The sequence below is a fragment of the Pseudonaja textilis genome, chromosome 1 (assembly GCF_049901715.1).
Source record: "Pseudonaja textilis isolate UNSWEBS1 chromosome 1, rPseTex1.2, whole genome shotgun sequence".
Classification (NCBI taxonomy): domain Eukaryota; kingdom Metazoa; phylum Chordata; class Lepidosauria; order Squamata; family Elapidae; genus Pseudonaja; species Pseudonaja textilis.
In genome coordinates this window covers 292,027,810-292,046,183 of record NC_141990.1, presented here as the reverse complement: position 1 = coordinate 292,046,183, position 18,374 = coordinate 292,027,810, and the positions used below count along the sequence as shown (strand labels likewise).

The window sequence follows — 18,374 nt, the reverse complement described above, 5'->3', positions numbered from 1 at the left end:
CAATTGGTTACATGAGCCAAAGAAAAGAAGTGGTTGTTTCAAAGAGAATGCGGCATGGTCCATGAACACAATGGTTATAAAGCTGCTTTTGAGAATGAAATAGAAAACAATGCACAATCTTTTTTGAGCAGGGGTCTCCAATCTTGGCAACTATAAACCTGGCAGACTTCAACTCCTAGCAAAGCTAGCTGGGGAATTCTGGGAATTAAAGTCCTCCAGCTTTGCTGGCTGGGGAATTCTGGGAATTGAAGTCTGCCAGGCTTAAAGTTACCAAGGTTGGAGACCCCTGTTTTTGAGGATTTTCCAAAGAACAGGAAAAGAATACATTCCATTTCAGCATACAAATGCTTCTATACCAGATATAATACCCCAAATTAACAATGTGCAGATAAGTGATTTTTATGTGCAGTTTAACATGATTCAATTCAGCATACATTATCCATGGTAAGATTAATTTATTTTCAAAGTTAAAGATTTTTTTTGCAATTTAGACAAGTGACATTTAATGACAATTTCTTTCAAGTTTGTACTTCTTTCCCCTTTTTTTAGGAAATCCTCCAGCAACTGATCATAATGAATTTGCCAAATGTCTTAACAATTGGCAAAGATCCTCTGTCTGGTGAGTACCTTGGTAACATCATAACCCCTTTTACTTTAAGCTAAATATTTTACAATATACTGTATAACCCAGGGATCTTCAAACTTGTCAGCTTTAAAACTTGTGGACTTCTACTCCTAGAATTCTTCCTCCAGTCATGTTAGCTCAGGAATTCTGGGAGTTGAAGTCCACAAGTCTTAAATTTGCCAAATTTGAAGACCCTTGGTAAAACCACATAACTGTTTTATATGCATATTTGATTACATATAATTTAACATTAATTTAGCAATGAAGAACAGGGTAGGCAGAATAATGGCACAAATTAAAAATGGTGTCTGTGCATGAATACTGTTTCCATCAAACAATAGAGACCTATGCCCTAAGAGTCATTGGGGGCAATGTGTTTTTCCTGTATGTCAGCATGGTTTTATTGCAGTCATCCCAAAAATGAGACCAAGGGACTGTAAAGTTGTGATTTTAGCTGCAGCTCTTCTTCCCTGCTGTTTGCTGCCAGCTTAGGCAGCAAAGGGAATGTCTGTCTAAAAGCAGGTTACCATGGCAATTTTTTTGCCCTTCTGTATTTTTTCTGTAGGATTTTGCAGAGTCAGATATATTTTCCAGGGTTTGAAAAACAGGAAACTCTTTTCTAAAAATTATGTTTTAGATACCAGTGTATAGTCTATGTTGTCAATAATAGGCATATTACACTGATAAGTAATTTTTCTAGGCTAATCAAAGAAAACATTCCAGGTAATGCTCAACCATTTATTTAACCATTGTTTCAAGTTACGACAGCACTGAAAAAAGTGATTCATGATCAGTTCTTGCACTTACAAACATGACTACGTTCCTGCACTCACATGATCAAAATCCAAGTACTTTGGCAGCAAGCATCTATGTACAATGGTTAAGTGGCCTGGGATCATATGATCATCATTTGCAACCTTCCCAGGGGGCTTCTAACAAGCAAAGTTAGTGGGAGAAGCCAGATTGCTTAATGACTGTGTGATTTGCTTAATGACCACAGCAAAACAAAACAAAACGTAAAGTTGGACATGACTGCCTCACTTAATGACCCCATCACTTAGAATAGAAATTCTTACATGGGGGGGGGGGTAGGATCCCTATATGGAATGTTTTCTAATACAAATTTGCATAAAGAACTTTTCTGCAACTTCAGGTAAAATTTTACTTTTTCTAATAATGGGCTACAGGGTACTGAGCAGTATTTCTGGCCAGTGTTTGATGACGGGAAGGTGGTTCAATTGCAAGGCTCACAAGGTTTCATCCATCAAGATGATATTATCATAATTTCAACTAGATGTTCTACTCTTGCTTTCCCACAGGAGAAGAATATAAATTCTAATCTGGATATTCAATTTTGAGTCATGGCTCACCTGACAACATACTTATACAAAAATAATGGCAACCCTTGTAATGCCAACACTTAGTTGCCTGGGCTTCAGAGCTAAGCAGAATTGAACCTGGTTACTACTTGGATATGCTAACAGATTGCTAGGATTATAAGCTGACAAGATCTTTCTCCTTCTGTACAATTGTCAAGAAATAGAGAGGTAATCCTGAACTTAGCAGAAGTCAAGTTTTACGCAGAAGATTTTATTACATAATTGGTTTTTCTAACTTGTGAACCAACATAATAATACATCATAAAGGTGAAATTAAGACTTTTTTTAAAAAAAGCCCAATACAGTACTGAACGTAACTTGTGGATTCAATTCTGCTTTGTAATTCACATGTCATACAAGAACTTCTATTAATAGATGTGAGATAGTGGGAAATGCACAGGAACATGTACACACATCCACAAACACATCCACACAGAGTTACCTCTACAAGTTAAATTCAAGTCAGTAATCTGTACTTATTTCTTATTATACAGTGGCCTTAGCTTAACAAACTAGTACAAATATAAACATACATGTACATATATACATATATACATACATACATATATGGATCTTTGGTTATTCGGGTTTTCTCTTGCATAAAATTGGAAGTATCTAGGTGACGTTTCGATGAAGTCTCATTCATCATCTTCAGGCTTGTGTCTTTGGCTTTGTGCTTCTCGGAGTAATGTGAGCTTGCAGCTGCTTCTTCCTTTTAACTGCTAGTGGGGGTGTGACTTGACTGGGTGGGGGCTTGACTGTGTTCTGATTGGCTGGGGGTGTGTTCTGATTGGCTGGGGGTGTGTTGTGCTCAGGTTAGTCTTAGTTGCTGGGGGATTTGAGCTGGTGAGCTGTGATCCTGTTGTTTGGCTTCGCCAAAGTTGTAGCATATATATACATACATACATACATACATACATACACATATACATATACATATATACATATACATATTTGTTTTCTTAAGTTTTCGCGGTACTTACATGTATGGTATTCAGCTTTGTTCGGGTATTTTCCCACATCATTATAGTTGTGCTTTTAACAGACGAACACAATACAGAAGCCCGATGATGGCAGATGAGATTCTTCAGAAACGTTGCTACAATTTTAAAAGCACAACTATAATGACGTGGGAAAATATCCAAACAAAGCTGAATACCATACATATACATACATGCATATACATATACATATATACATATATATATATTTATATGCAGAGCTTTTTATGTAATATATATTATAACCTCTTCATTAGTGCAGCCGACTCCTTTAGCAATCCTAGTTCTTGATAACACACAGCAGTCCGTAGAGCCTGGAACACCAGCAATCTCTCCCATGGCCTAACAGATCTGCCCTTGTAATTAATTTTCACCACTAGGCAGACATGCCTTTTTATAAGTTTTCTACTTGTTCTGAAAACCTTTTAGGTTTCATTTTGCATAGAGCTGATATATAAATAAAAGTCCTTCACCTTGAGACAAATCTCAACACTTGTCTCAATCAAGGCAACTCCCTCTGCCCTAAAAATATACTTGGCTGTCTGGGCCAGATCATTGGAGCATGCTCAAATCTATAATATAAATTGTTCAAGTGGTTTGTTAAAACAAGAGCAGATTCTTTTTTTTTAAAAAAAAAGGTCAAAATCTAGTATTTTTATACTCAAAAGATTTCATCCCGAAGATTTGTTTTATTAGAATGAAATATTGTAAATGTTTCAGCGTGCACGTACTCATATATTTATTTTAAACAGACTTCTTTCTTTCATATTTTGTGTTTCTCATCTTCCATGGAGGATTTGAAAGGACTGCTTTGATTCATAGAATTAGCTTCATCTTTGATAAAATTTGGCATATAGAGACAGGCAGGTAAATCTTTTGAAACAGTCTTGCCAGAAGATGTGGCTGCTTTAATGATTTGAACAAGACACTCTGTATATATTCCTATGTGTTGCAAAGCAGCTTTTCAAATGCTTTGTGCAGTGGTAATACAAAGAGCCTTCCTAAAGTGGTAAATTAGCCAGGTTTTCTTTATTGCCATTCAGCCTGCATTTCTCTTGACTCTTTGCTAGTAATTTGTTTGGCTACAGAGGTGCCACAAGGATGCTTTCCAGTATATAACTGCTCAGAAGTTATGGTCTCCATGCTAAGCTAATGGATTATTTTGAACTGTTGCTGAGAAGTGATGCAGAGAAAAGACTCTGCAACAACAGCTGCTTTTCCTGGAGCAGGATAGATCAACTACTTCAGTTGATAGCACTGGAGAAATCAGTGAAAGGAATAGTAGTCTCACTCATACAGAAGGCAAAGCATGGAACATTTATTAATAAAGCATTTAAATTCATTTTGGCAACACTAATTGAATGATGTTTATAATAATGTCATCTATCAGACCATACTCAATTGATTGAAAGATCCTCCTTAACTCATTCAAATTTACCACTGATTGTTGTAGATTAGCATATAAAATGTTGAAGAATGAGGAAATTAATCAAGGAAATACTGGATTTTTCATTCCTTTTTTAAAAGCAGGTTTAAGTCTATTCAATCCATAATTTCTATGAAAATAAACTTTTCACCCAGCAATCTCAGTGAATCAAATAAATGTCTTAATTTGAAATCAATGTTTCCAACCATTCTTTTCTTGTTTATTCTCCTAATCTTATTTTTTTTGTCATTTTACCCTTGTGTTGTGCTGTAATCTCTTTGCTGCCTCCCACAAAATCCTACCCTCTGTTTCTACCCTATTTTTCACACTGTGAGAGTGGGGGGCCTTCTCTGGTCTTGTACTATAGAAAAGCTTCTGCACTAGATTTTATTCCCTAAAGATCTAAAGACCGTAGCCCATTGTGGGGAGCAGATGGTTGTACTACAAATCCCTCCATTTTAATTACCTAGTTAGCTAGTGTGAAAGCAGCTGCCTTGGAATTTTTGGAAAAGGAAAATGGCACTGAGTTAATTTTTAAAGCAGTGGTGGTCTTGTAGGAGACCCATTTTTCAGATTTAAAAGATGGAGCATTCTGTGGTCCTGTCAGTTTACAAACCATTGTGGCAAATCATTATTGCAGGAAATATAGTTTTTACTTCATCAGATGTGTAAAGTGGACCCTGATTCATATATAGTTAAAAACCTGGGAGTTTGTGAAGCAGAGATACAAGCAAAGAAGGAAGGACTTAAGAGATGGTGCATATAATGCTGCTGAATAAATTATTAATGGGAAACATAATCAAAATGTGTGCTACCCTTTTCATATAGAATATAAATGCTGAAGAACTACGTACTTCAACACTATTCACAGGACATGAATGATTGCTTGCTTTTTTTGAAATTTATAAGCAGAATCCTCATTTAAATAATGACATACTTTGTTGAATCTGTCAACCCAAATGCAGTTTCTCTTTCACAATCTCCTTAAAAACTTGCTAACTAGTTTAGTTTTTCTAAATATATATTTGAAGGTAATAAAGAAAAAAATACATTGTGTGTGTGAGAGAGGGAGAGCGAGAGGGAGAGGACAGGCAGACACAGTGAGTAATCATTTTTAGAGGCAATAGAAAATCCAGCCACAATGGATATGTGGTACGCAGATGAAGGTATATTTCATCTTTGTCCCCACAATTCCCCTCTATTCAGTGTTTACTAGAGAAAGCTAAAAATAAAAACAGCTGCTTTTTCTAAAACAAGTGAAAGGGTAGCTGTTGAAATAGTGGCTAGCTTCTAGTTTTCTTTTTAAGGTGACCTAGAGAGGAATAGAAGAATTATAATTACATTTATGCCCAGTCCCAGTTTATAAAGGTCTTTTACTCAATGTCTTCAGCCTCCTCCTATCTCCCAGGAGCATTTAATAGGCACAATTCTTTCAGGGAACATGTGATTGTTTTAGCTCAACTAGAGCAAGGAGGATGAATTTCAGTCATACAAAACTAGACATGAAATAGTAACACATTGTTCCCCCAGAGTAGGTCAATTTACAGAGTCCATGGCTTGGGAAAGACACAATTATTTTTAACACTACACAAACTAAATTTAACAAATAAATATTTAACAAGTAACATTTAAATTAGATATTTGTTATGATTAAAAGATGTATATATGCAATTATGCAATTGTATATTGAATTATGCAGATGTATATTGAATTATGCAATTCAATTAGTATGGATCATAATGAATTATTTCCAGCCTTTTAATCATGCTAAATCAAATTCTATTTGTAACATTATACATTGTTCTAAAACTCCATTATATAACTTAGGACAGTTATGAGATCTACAATTATAATTTCAAATTATAAGTCCTTTATATTCCCTAGCAGAAGAGCAAAAATACAACATGAAACCACTTTGTACACTGTGATCCAAATTTAAGGCTTTGCAATCTCCTAAACAGCAGTTTGCCACTGGTTTTAAGTTGTACATGATATACTTTTTAAAATAAAAACCTTCATAAATTTTATATTAATGGCCATTTTTTGCTTCTTAGGTAAAAGTATGGATGAAATTAAAAAGCTGCTACTATTGGTATTAGGTTGTGCTGTACAGGTAAGTTTGGTTTTGATTACTATTAAGTCATTTGAATAAATTATTTTCTTAAGAATTATAACATGAGGCTGTAAGCCATCTTTGGTTAAACAGTTTGCAATCATTTCAAAGGTGTTTTTCCCCCCAAAAGGCAACTGGAGTATGTGGGTTTTTTTCCCCTTTTCTTTGAGGAAGAAATGTTTTTTCTTTGAGAAAGAAGATGTTTCGCTTCTCTTCCAAGAAGCTTCATCAGTTCTGACAGAAGGTTGCGGGGATGGAAGGATTATGGTCAAAAATAAGCCTTTCATTCCCTCCCCCACCCCAGATCTGTGATCTTTTGAGACAGCTATGACCTGGATGGTTGAGACTCTCCATAGTCACTTTGCAATCTGAGATAATAAAGCTCTCATAAAATCTCAAAATTAAAAATATAAACAAAAAACAATTTTTAGTTATACTGCAGTGAGTGACTAGTAATGGCTAGCTTTTTTAAAAAAGGAAGTCGTGTGAATGAATGAATGAATGAATTCTTTATTGGCCAAGTATGATTAGACACACAAGGAATTTGTCTTTGTGCATGTGCTCTCAGTGTACATAAAAAGAAAAGATACATTCGTCAAGAATCATAAGGTACAACATTTAATGATAGTCATAGGGTACAAATAAGCATTCAAATCATAAGGATACAACCAACAAAGTTACAGTCATACAGTCACAAGTGGGAGGAGATGGGTGATAGGAATGATGAGAAGATTAATAGTAATGGTAATACAGTCTTAGTAAATAAGTTGACAGTGTTGAGGGAATTATTTGTTTAGCAGAGTGATGATGTTCAGGAAAGAACTGTCCTTGTGTCTAGTTCTGGTGTGCAGTGCCCTATAGTGTCATTTTGAAGGTAGGAGTTGAAACAGTTTATGTCCAGGATGTGAGGGGTCTGTAAATATTTTCACAGTCCTCTTTTTGACTTGATACAGGTCCTCAATAGAAGGCAGGTTGGTAATAATTATTTTTTCTGCAGTCCTAATTATCCTCTGAAGTTTGTGTCTGTCTTGTTGGATTGCAGAACCAAACCAGACAGTTATAGAGGTGCAAATGACAGACTCACTAATTCCTCTGTAGAACTGTATCAGCAGCTCCTTGGGCAGTTTGAGCTTTCTGAGTTGGCGCAGAAAGAACATTCTCTGTTGTGCTTTTTTGATGACATTTTTATGTTAGGTGTCCATTTTAAGTCTTGTGATATGATAGAACCCAGAAATTTGAAGGTCTCTTCTGTTGATACTGTATTGTCTAGTATTGTAAGAGGTGATAGTATGGGAAGGTTTCTCCTAATGTCTACCACCATTTCTACAGTTTTGAGCGTGTTCAGTTCCAGATTGTTCTGGTTACACCACAAGGCAATGTGGTGTGTTTTAATATTTAAACATTTTGAGGGTAGGCTTCACTGTTCTAATTTTCAGTTTCCTTAAATGTAGCTAAATACTGCTATTCTGTATGTAAAATTAGGCAGACTTTGGCCGCCCATTGAGGATCTCACCGTTAACTATAATACACTATTACGCTTTGTTCTATGCTCTTTTGTTTTATTTTAATGTTTTAATTTTTAATTCTGGTCTGTGATCATAATAAAAGATTTATTGATTCCAATTTAGGAAAGCCATGAAGATAATGCTGCTTGAAAATGCATTTAGGATATAATTGCCACCGAGATTTGGGGATTAGGGGCATTGCTATTAATTTGGAATTTTTAATTGCATTTTAATTTTTTGACTATAGTTTTATTGATATTGTAAAGCATCAGGAGTTATTTTGGAATAAGGCAGCATCAAAATAATTATAATCCCAAATAAATAGGTTACAACACAATTCAAAAAATTTGGAAAAGATAGCAACAGTAATAGCACTTTGACTTCCACTCCATAGTGCTTTACACACACTCTGAGTGGTTTACAAAGGTTAATATATTGCCCCAACAGTCTGGGTCCCCATTTTACCGAAGTTGGAAGGATGAAAGGCTGAGTCAATTTTGAACTGGTCTGCCAGCAAAAATTGCCAGCAAAAATGGAGCTTGGGAGGGCCGAGCTCCGTTTTCACTGGCAGAGCACTCGGGCCACCACGGGTGTCCCCAACACAAGTGATGTTGAGCTGGCCACACCCAGCCTAGTCCCCTGTGGTCAAACACAACCCTGGTGCAGCCCTCAGTGTAATTGAATTTGACACCCCTGTAATAGAGAATTAAAACTAAAAGTTCATTTTATGTTCCAATTTCTGGGTTTATGTTATGAAAGCTGAGAATTATACTTCAAGCATCTTGAGGATTAATTTGATGTTGTAAGTATTCAGATGCTATTAGCAACATTTACCAGATTTAGACATTCATTCAGTCACATTACATTTTATTTCCAATTATTCAGTCTCATGTTAAAATGCCAAAAACCATAACAGTTATGCACAAGAAGAATAGATTAACTGTTATTGGAAAGTTTGTATAATGCAAATACACAATTCTACTAAAAGAATTATGGGAACCCGGTTTTAAGGTCAACCTTTTAGTTACATGGTTAAGACTTCAGCAGTTGGAAACAATTTATTAACCACTTAAATCATACTTGACATAAACTTTCTAAATAGTGATGAAATTTCTTACTCCTCCCTAGTTGTTACATTAATATATCACTGAACTTCTAAATATTCTGAATAGTAAAAGTGCTTTGTATTTGTGATCCCGATAAACTTGTGTAGGATGCACTCATTATTATTGGTTTTTGTGCTTACAGTGTGAAAGGAAAGAAGAATTCATTGAAAGAATAAAGCAGCTAGATATTGAAACTCAAGCCGCAATTGTTTCACATATCCAGGAGGTGACATTCTAATTACTTTAAAGTTCTAATGTTTTATAATAAGACTTCCTTTCTGTTGTCCAGATTATGCATTATCCAATTTTTCTAACTTAGCCTAGTAGTTAATCATTCTGTCACTGTAATTCAGCTCATACCCAATGCCATCCTTTTAAAAAGAATGTCAGGAGATTGAAGAACAACACCAAGGGTAATGTTATATATGATCTTCCCACTTGAATGTTGCTTCACCAACATTTAGCTATTCTTCAGGGTTGTATAATACAAACACATTTTTTCAGTCACTGTATTCTTGTCCCCTAATTCTCATTATTGTATTTATATTGAGCTTTTCTCTTGAGAACTCCAGGCAGGGTACATGGGGCAGGGGTGTTTCCCCTCATTTTATTAACCCCACAGCAACTCAAGCTGGTTTGAGAAAGAAAGTTAGTTTCTCAGAGTCACCCAATCAGATTCAAACCTCAGTCTCCTAGTCTAAATTCAACAGATTAACCAGTATACTAAATTGATGATTCATGTTGTTTGCATCTTTATGTTGATTTTTAAAATATTTACCATATCAGAAAATAAGGCCTTACTGCAAAAATTAATTATTTTTACTTTTTAAATTGCTCTTTGATTTTTAAATAGCTATTCCAAAGCTATAGCTATATTTAATTTCATAATGCAAATTTTATTTATTTTTGACTACAGGCTGTCAGTAGAAAAACAAGTGTAGCCTAGAAACATATCCTTTTTGACAGTTTTATGGCTGTGTTTCTCATAAAATAAGGCCAGGTCTTATCTTTTTTTGAGCCCTGAAAAAACGGCTAGGCCATCTTTTCGGGGGTGACTTAATTTCCCCCCCTTTCATCCTCATTTAGAGCGCCCCATGGGCAGCCTCGCCACCAGCCGCTCCTAACGGGTGATCATGGCGAAGCGCACAGAGCTCCCTACTCCCACCAAACAACTTTGCTGCAGACCCGAGACCTTTGGCACCTGCCGCTTTTGCTTTCCCTTCTGCCCATTCCACCACCACATTTGGAGCTGCCTCCATGTTTGGAGTGCCGCCGCTGTGTTTGGAGCTGCCGCTTCCGTGTTTGGAGCTGCCGCCGTGTTTGGAGTGCCTCCGCCATTTGGGCACCGCCGCCACGTTTGGAGCTGCCGCTTCCGTGTTTGGAGCTACTGCCGTGTTTGGAGTGGCGGCGGCGCTCCAAATGGCGGTGATGCTCCAAACAGTGGCAGTGCTCCAAACATGGAAGTGGCAGCTCCAAAGGTAGCGGTGGTGCTCCAAATGGCGGCGGCAGCTCCAAACACGGAAGCGGCAGCTCCAAATGTGGCGGTGGCACTCCAAACACAGCGGCAGCTCCAAACACGGAAGTGGCAGCTCCAAACGTGGCGGCGGCACTCCAAACACGGCGGCAGCTCCAAACACAGAAGCTGCAGCTCCAAACGTGGCGGCGCAATGGGCAGAAGGGAAAGCAACAGCAGCAGGTGCCAAAGGTCTTGGGTCTGCAGCAAAGGTGTTTGGTGGGAGTAGGGAGCTCTCTGCGCTTCGCCATGATCACCCATTAGGAGCAGCTGGTTGCGAGGAATTGCTGCCTGCGGGGCGCTCCTAACGGCAAGTCCCCCCACCCTTCCCCCCATTTTGCATGTTTTAAACTAGGCCTAAATTTGGGGGGAGGGGCTTAATTTGATTTTATGCCTAGAAAACATGCTGGGTCTTCCTATTGGTGGAGGCCGTATTTTTGGAGAAACACAGTAGCTGTGTTAAAATCCTGGATTTCTAATTTTCCTAGCAATTTACATTTTTGTTAAGGAAAATCTAATCAATGGCTTAGAATAAATACAATGTATTTTCACTAAAATAGTGCACATGTGATAGCAATGGATTTCATTCATTGCCTACAACTACCAAAGGCAGGAGCAGATTAATAGGTTTTCCGTTTGCCTGGTAACTAGGATTCGCCAACATTTTGGGTATCCTTCTCCAGTCTCCTCATTTCCTCATCTGAAGTCTCCCCAATTATTGTTCCCTGCTGTTGGGAATCAAAGTCTTCAGGTTTAGGAAGAATAACTTAATAAATCAAGATAAAAGTATTCCTATTGGCATAAACAAGTATAACAACTCTTTATCATAAATTATACAGAAAAATTATTAGAAATCTAATTTACTTAGTTGGCATTCTTAAACATCACTGCAACTTAAGCAGAACAGTCTGGGCAGGGATAACAGGTGCAGATTGTTTGCAAAAATAGGAGTAAACCAAGAGAAAACGTCATGGAGAAAAAATCTTAATAAGGCTTTCCGTCATTAAAAGTGGGTTGCCAAACAGCAATCAGTGATCTGGTACAATGTCTTATGCTAGTGGGTTTGGCTAACAAATCTGTGCAGTTTGCTCTATGGTTTATTTATTATAGAAGGCCAGGATCAGATTTGTTGGCTGAATCATCTATTATTCATACCTAGCAATAAACAAACATCACGTTCATGGCTTTTTACCCTTCTTACTTTCAGGTAACCCATAATCAAGAGAATGTATTTGACTTGCAGTGGTTAGAACTACCAGCTATGGCTCCAGAAGAACTCGAGTCTCTTTCCAGAAATATGGTTTTTCACCTTAAGAGGCTGATTGATGAGAGAGATGAGTGCACAGAGGTATGTATTAATATGCTGACAATCCTTTGGACTTTCCTTTTCTCTTAATCCTGTACTCTCATATTGGATTATTTCATTGTTTCTCAAACATGAGCTTTTTATTAAATAATTATATAAATATATATATAATTACAAAAATTAAAACATCCTTAATTTCTTCCATTTTTCTTAAAATTAATACAAAATAGGTAGTAGTATTCTTTTGGCCTGCTTACAATATTAACATTAAGAAGTTAAAATTGGTAAAATTAAAGATTCCTTTAAGTTAACTTTAACTTGTGGTTGGCACCTGGTTTAGGAGGATTTTGCATTGTTCAACTCTCCTGCATTTGAGCCATTCTGTCTGTTCCTTAAATTTATCACCTATTCTGTATGATAAAAGACTTCCTTAATTTATTTTCACTCACCACTTTTATCTGAGCATTGAGACACAAGAACCTTTGCCTTCAATATCAGCTCTTTCAAAAACCTTCCTGTTTCTGCAAGATGGCCTCACGTTAGGAATGAAACCGAATGTGACTGTAGGAGGGCCTGTCTTCCACATATGGGCCAGTCGTGATGATACAAGAAATGAAGATGTGTGGGAAGATTAAGTATAATAGCAAAATATTGTGCTGATGAAGAACACAAAACAATTATTCTTATTTTACTTCCCCTCAGTCTGTCTTCTTCCCCTTGCAGTTTTCTCCTAGCTAGAATCATTTGGTGGAATCTGAATTTCATGGACAGGAAAAGAACTTGGGAATAAGCTATGCAAGTTAAAATACAAAATGCAAACAGTTTTTTGGATTTTTGCTCACTACTTGTACTTTTTCTGGCAGAAAGTTCACTAGAGCCTCTGCATGAGCAGGAGGATCCTATATAGCAGTGGTGGCAAACCTTTTTGGGCTCCTGTGTAAAAAATTGTGTGCGCACTTGCATGCATGCGCTCATGTGCCAGCATCCAGAAGACAATGCATGTGGGGGGGTCATACCCCCTGTGCATGCACTGCACCTCCCAGTCGATTTTCAGTCCGTTTCAGGCCTTTTTCAGCCTCCCAAAGGCCTGAGGGAAGCCTCTGCAGCCTTTGCAGACCGAAAAATGGGCCCATTTCATCATTTCCAGTATTTTCAGAAATACAGGTGGTGATGAAACTGGCCTATTTTTCAGCCTGCAAAGGCTGTAGAGGCTTCCCTCAAGCTTCTGGGATGGGAGGCTGAAAATGGCCTCCATCGGGCTGAAAGTCAAATGCATGCGCAGTGAGGTAGGAGCTCACATGCCTGCACAAATGGCTCTGCGTGCCACGTGTGGCAAGCATCACAGCTATATAGGTTCCTATACAAGGGATCCTATAGGAGCAGGAGATTTTATACCAAGAATCCTGGTATAGGATCTCCTGCTTGAGCAGGACATTGGACTAGAAGACCTCCAAGGTCCCTTCCAGCTCTGTTCTGATTGAAAGATGCTTAATGAGGAAATGAGTTTACATTGGTATATCAAAAAATAACTTTTTAAATGTTTTTAAAGCCATTGCTATTGTCAGTATATCCTAAGATTATTTCCATACTGTTTTTGTTAAAAAAAATGCCTCAGATATACTTAAGTTCTCACTAACACATATGTCCTTATAAGGAAGCACTATACATTTTACTAATGCATGTTAGAATAGTGGAAAGGAAAATAATCGAAACAGGCAAATTTCTAAGATCCCAAACAGAGATTAGGACTTTTAAATCTGTAAATAATTGAAGAAACCAGAGGGAAATGGTGATATCATAATTCTCAAATTGAGTAGCAGCCATCTCCAATGCCCACTTCAACATTTCTAATTTGTTTTCTGTGTGGAAAATGCTTCAATCTAGAAATAAGCATGCATGGTCTTTCATAGATAATTATATGCCTGTATACATTGTTGCCCGTAGAGGTATTGAGGCACAATATGCACTGGTTCACGATTCTAGGCGAAGACAGCTGGCTTTGGCCCCCTATCCTGAAATGTTCAGTTGAATCAATATTTGTCTTTTAAGAGAGTAAAACCTATATGACTACCAATATGAGTCTTGTATTTCTTCATATATTTTAAGAAGAAAAATCTAAGTACCGTATTTTTCAGGCGCTCCGAAGTATAAGACTCACCTAGCTTTTGGGGAGGAAAACAAAAAAAAAATCTGCCTCTGCCTTCCAGCAATTTGCCTCCTTGCAGCAAATAGACTATTTCAGCTTCAGGATGTGCTCATTTTTGGCCTCCGCATCATGTTTTCAGCCTCCATGCACCCCATTTTCAGCCTCTGCATGCCTATTTTTGGCCCGTTCTGATCTCCACTGCTCAGAAGGGCCAAAAATGGGATGTGGAGGCCAAAAATGGGGCACATGGAGGTAGCAATAGGCAATGGCAATCCCTGCAACCTGAAACAGCTGATCATAGGGAGGCCGATCCAACTGACAATCAGCTGCTTGTGCTAATCAGGCTGTGCTGAAGCTGAAACAGGCTGTTTGCTGCAAGAAGGCTGGGAGGCAGAGGCCAAAGGGTGGGGGCGGACGGGGATTTGGCAACATTCACTGTATATGACGCACAGACATTTCCACCCACTTTTGGGGGTGGAAAAAGTGCATCTTTTACTCCGAAAAATACAGTATATGTACAGTGATTGAATTGAAAGCATCTTAGTTTCTTTTAAACGTACTGCCTTTTCCTCTCTTGTCAGATTTGGATTACAAATTCTTCACAATGAAGATAGGGCTCTGAAGGAACACATGTTAAATAAATCCATTTTGGCCCTGTTTTGTTAAAAGTCCAACTAATTTTTTTGTAACCTCTTGTATTTTTGTACCACAACAATTTTTTATGGCCATTTGTTTGCCATTTTCTTTTCATAAATCATTTCCTTCTATGAATATCTGCATATATGGTGCACTTTTTCCTCATAACTTTTAGTTTTCATTATTTTCCTTCCAGTTAATTGTAGATCTCACTCAAGACAGAGATTACCTGCAGTCCCAACAGCCATTGAGTCCTCTAAAAACATCAAGTCCAGCTTCTTCCCCGAATCTTGCCAGCCGTCTCTCCAACGAGGACAAGCAGCATTTGTCTGTGGAGCTTGCGGATGCAAAAGCCAAACTAAGAAGGATCAGGCAGGAACTGTGAGTACTAAGACAGAACTCAGTACTTTAGTCTGTACTGGTAGTTTTTCATTGAGAATATCATTTCAGGATAGGACACCCAAAACAAAACAAAACATTGTGGGGTTGGTTCATTTCTTTCTCCCTCCTACTCGTGCGTATAAGTAAACTTCCATACACTACAGTTTGGGCAAAGAATTAGCAGAAAGTATGGACAGTCCTCAACTTACAACAGTTCATTTAGTGACCGTTTAAAGTTACAACGACACTGAAAAAAGTGACTTATGACAATTTTTCACACTTCTTTGTAGCATCCCCTTAGTCATGTGATTTACATTAAGAAGCTTGGCAAGTGGCTCACATTTATAATGGTTGCAGTGTCTCCGAGTCATGTGATCTCCTTTTGTGACCTTCTGGCAAGCCAAGTCAATGGGGAAGACAGATTCACTTAACAACCGTGTGACTAATTTAAGAACTGCAGTGATTCACTTAACAAATCGTAAAATGGAGCAAACGCACTTAACAAACTTCTCACTTAACAGCATAAATTTGGGGCTCCATTGCGGTTGTAAGTTGAGGACTACCTGTACATAGTTAGAAATGTTATGAGCAGATGTATATACAGGAAGTCCTTGCTTAATGACTATTAAGTGTTCGGCAACCATTCAATTTTGTGACAGCACTGAATGAGTGCTACTTAGGACCTGTCCTGAGAATTCTTGCCATTGCAGTGTCTGCATGGCCACATGATCACCACCTGCAGTTTTCTGTGCCTCAGAATAGCTTCAGAATAGCAAAGTCAACGGGGAAGCTTGCAGGAGGTTGCAAATGGTACCCATGCGACCTGTGATGCTTAACAATGGCATTGATGTTGCGAAGCCATTTATGACTGCATTGCTTAGCAAGAAAAATTCTGATCTTAGCTGCCGATGAAAATCAAGGACTGCTTATAAGACACACAAGGTTTATAAATCATTTTTTTGCATTAGTGGGCTTCATGGTAATAATCTGTGTTTTATTTCAGAAGAACTTGCTGAAACCCACTGCTAGTATCATTTTCCCTGTGTTATGATGCCTTTGGGTGATGCCTCTTTCTAATAATTGTGGCCTCTTTTTCATTGGTCTATGGTCATTGCTGATTTTGAGGATTTAAAGACAAAAAAACTTGAAAACTTTTATGTTCCTCTTGCTGAACTTCAGTGATTTCCAAATCTGGCAGAAGAGGTACTAATTAACTTGTATGAAATCCTCAGGGAAGAAAAATCAGAGCAGCTTGTTGACAGCAGACATGAAGCAGATCAGCTGGTCCTGGAACTACAGAAAATAAAGCAGGAGGTAATGGTATTTATCAAAGTATATAGGGCAGCTATTAACATACATTGATCTTAAAGTGATACATATTCTATTTTTGGCTATGTATTTATACATACACACACACACTCACATACACACCAATGAGAAGAACCTTAGAATTGACTAGACAGATTCACGAAAGTTTTTTAATTATGTCTGGAATCTGCAAATTCATAGCTAGGATAGATAACAAATGTTACCAGCTTCAGAACAGCAGTATTTGAGAATTATTGCCATCAAACTCTGTATGTAGGTTTCCTAGTGGCATCTGTTTGATGATAAGATAGATAAGAGGGAAAGTTTTTAGCACCTAAAGGTCACATTTTAATTTATATATATATAAATATATATCCACTATAGCGATGTAGTTGCCTTGCTAGTTATATCCCCTATGGCTCTTAGAGGCCAATATATATATAAGAGCCATAGGAGATAGAACTAGCAAGGCAACTACATCGCTATAGTGGATACAGCTAGCATTTTGAATGTGCTTTGGCTTAGGTTGGAGGATGTATGTGAGGACCTAAGGTACCCATTTATTTTTTCACATGTATTCATCAACAAGATATTTATCATATCTCCACTGCTGCCTGTTACTTTTATGACACACAGAACAAAACATAGGTTTACAACATTTATTGTTGACTTTCTGAATTAAAATCCTTCCTAGTTCATAAACATTCATCCATACGTATTCATCCAATTAAAAGTTCAGGGGGCCAGGTGGATTTTGAGAATTAGAATTGTAATATTTAAAAACCAAAGCAATGAGCCTCAATCTAGGTTTTGGCTTTGAAATATTACAGTTCCAATTTTGTTGATAATTTCTATTAAAGCTTGGCCAGTCTCAGATTATTATTGTTCTCATACTTCCTCATACTTTTCCATATGAATGTCATAACTTTATTTAGTTCACATGGATTTCTTATTTTAAGAACTTCCTGTTTTAAGAACTATCTCTTATTTTCTGAGAGTGCTCTGAGGTACTGAGGATCTGCCTGAAGGCTGTGGGTTAGCCATTTTTGGTCTGAGCAGACATCTGGGATTTAACAATGATCCAGTTGCATAATTTAAAGAAAGAAAGATTCCTTGGTAAAGAAAAGTAAAGTATGTTTTTTAATTTAAATGTTTATATACAGAAAGGGAGGTCAAGAAGCTTTAGAATGTGATTCCTTCCCACAAAATGTTTTGTAACATAAAGTTCTCCAGTAAGTTAGCCCCAAAAGTCAGCATCTCAATAACAAAGTTGAAGTGACTAATAGTACTCTTCAATTTTTGGTCTGGTTATCTTTCTCTCAGGACAAGAAACCTTTCTTGGTGTATTTAAGGAATTCAAACTTAACAATGAATGGAGAAGTCTGAATCTGCAGATCAATTGGCAATTTCAGGTCATTCATTGCTATGTTAGTTGCTAAGAGTTACTGGACGTAGTAATAACCCACAAGTTTCATAATTTCTGACATACACTTATCTTTGTTTTGTGGGAACAAATAGGCATTTAACACAACAACTTGTGCATACTGAAAGTAGTATTATTATAAACTCCTTATGGTGTTTCCTTTTTGTTAATAAGTCATTTCAAAAGTTTTGCTGTATTGATTTTACTTTATTCAGAATATTAACCTCATGGCAGATGCCCGCTCTGCTCGGGCCTACAGAGATGAGTTAGATTCCTTAAGGGAGAAAGCAAACAGAGTGGAGAGACTTGAGATGGAGCTGGTCCGGTGTAAAGAAAAGCTTCATGATGTGGATTTCTACAAAGCACGGATGGAGGCAAGTTGGGGTATAGCAAGAAGGGGAGTTTTGGCATTTATTGCTAATTTAATCCGATGTGTATTATATTCTGTAATTGTTTAGATGAGCACTTGCTACCTGATGGCATCACACAATGATAATAACATAATT

At 37.4% G+C, this 18,374-nt stretch overlaps 1 protein-coding gene across 4 annotated transcripts in view; it reads left to right on the top strand.

The window, feature by feature from the left end:
• The window catches only part of CCDC88C (coiled-coil and HOOK domain protein 88C), an 86,753-nt gene that overhangs the window by 36,234 nt on the left and 32,145 nt on the right, over positions 1–18,374 (top strand). For all 4 annotated transcript variants that reach the window (XM_026713117.2, XM_026713109.2, XM_087922097.1 and 1 more), the window contains exons 4-10: positions 550–619; positions 6,486–6,544; positions 9,298–9,381; positions 11,876–12,016; positions 14,953–15,137; positions 16,370–16,451; positions 18,084–18,242. In XM_026713117.2, coding sequence (XP_026568902.1) covers positions 550–619; positions 6,486–6,544; positions 9,298–9,381; positions 11,876–12,016; positions 14,953–15,137; positions 16,370–16,451; positions 18,084–18,242 — 780 coding nt within the window. The remainder of the gene's footprint in view (positions 1–549; positions 620–6,485; positions 6,545–9,297; positions 9,382–11,875; positions 12,017–14,952; positions 15,138–16,369; positions 16,452–18,083; positions 18,243–18,374) is intronic.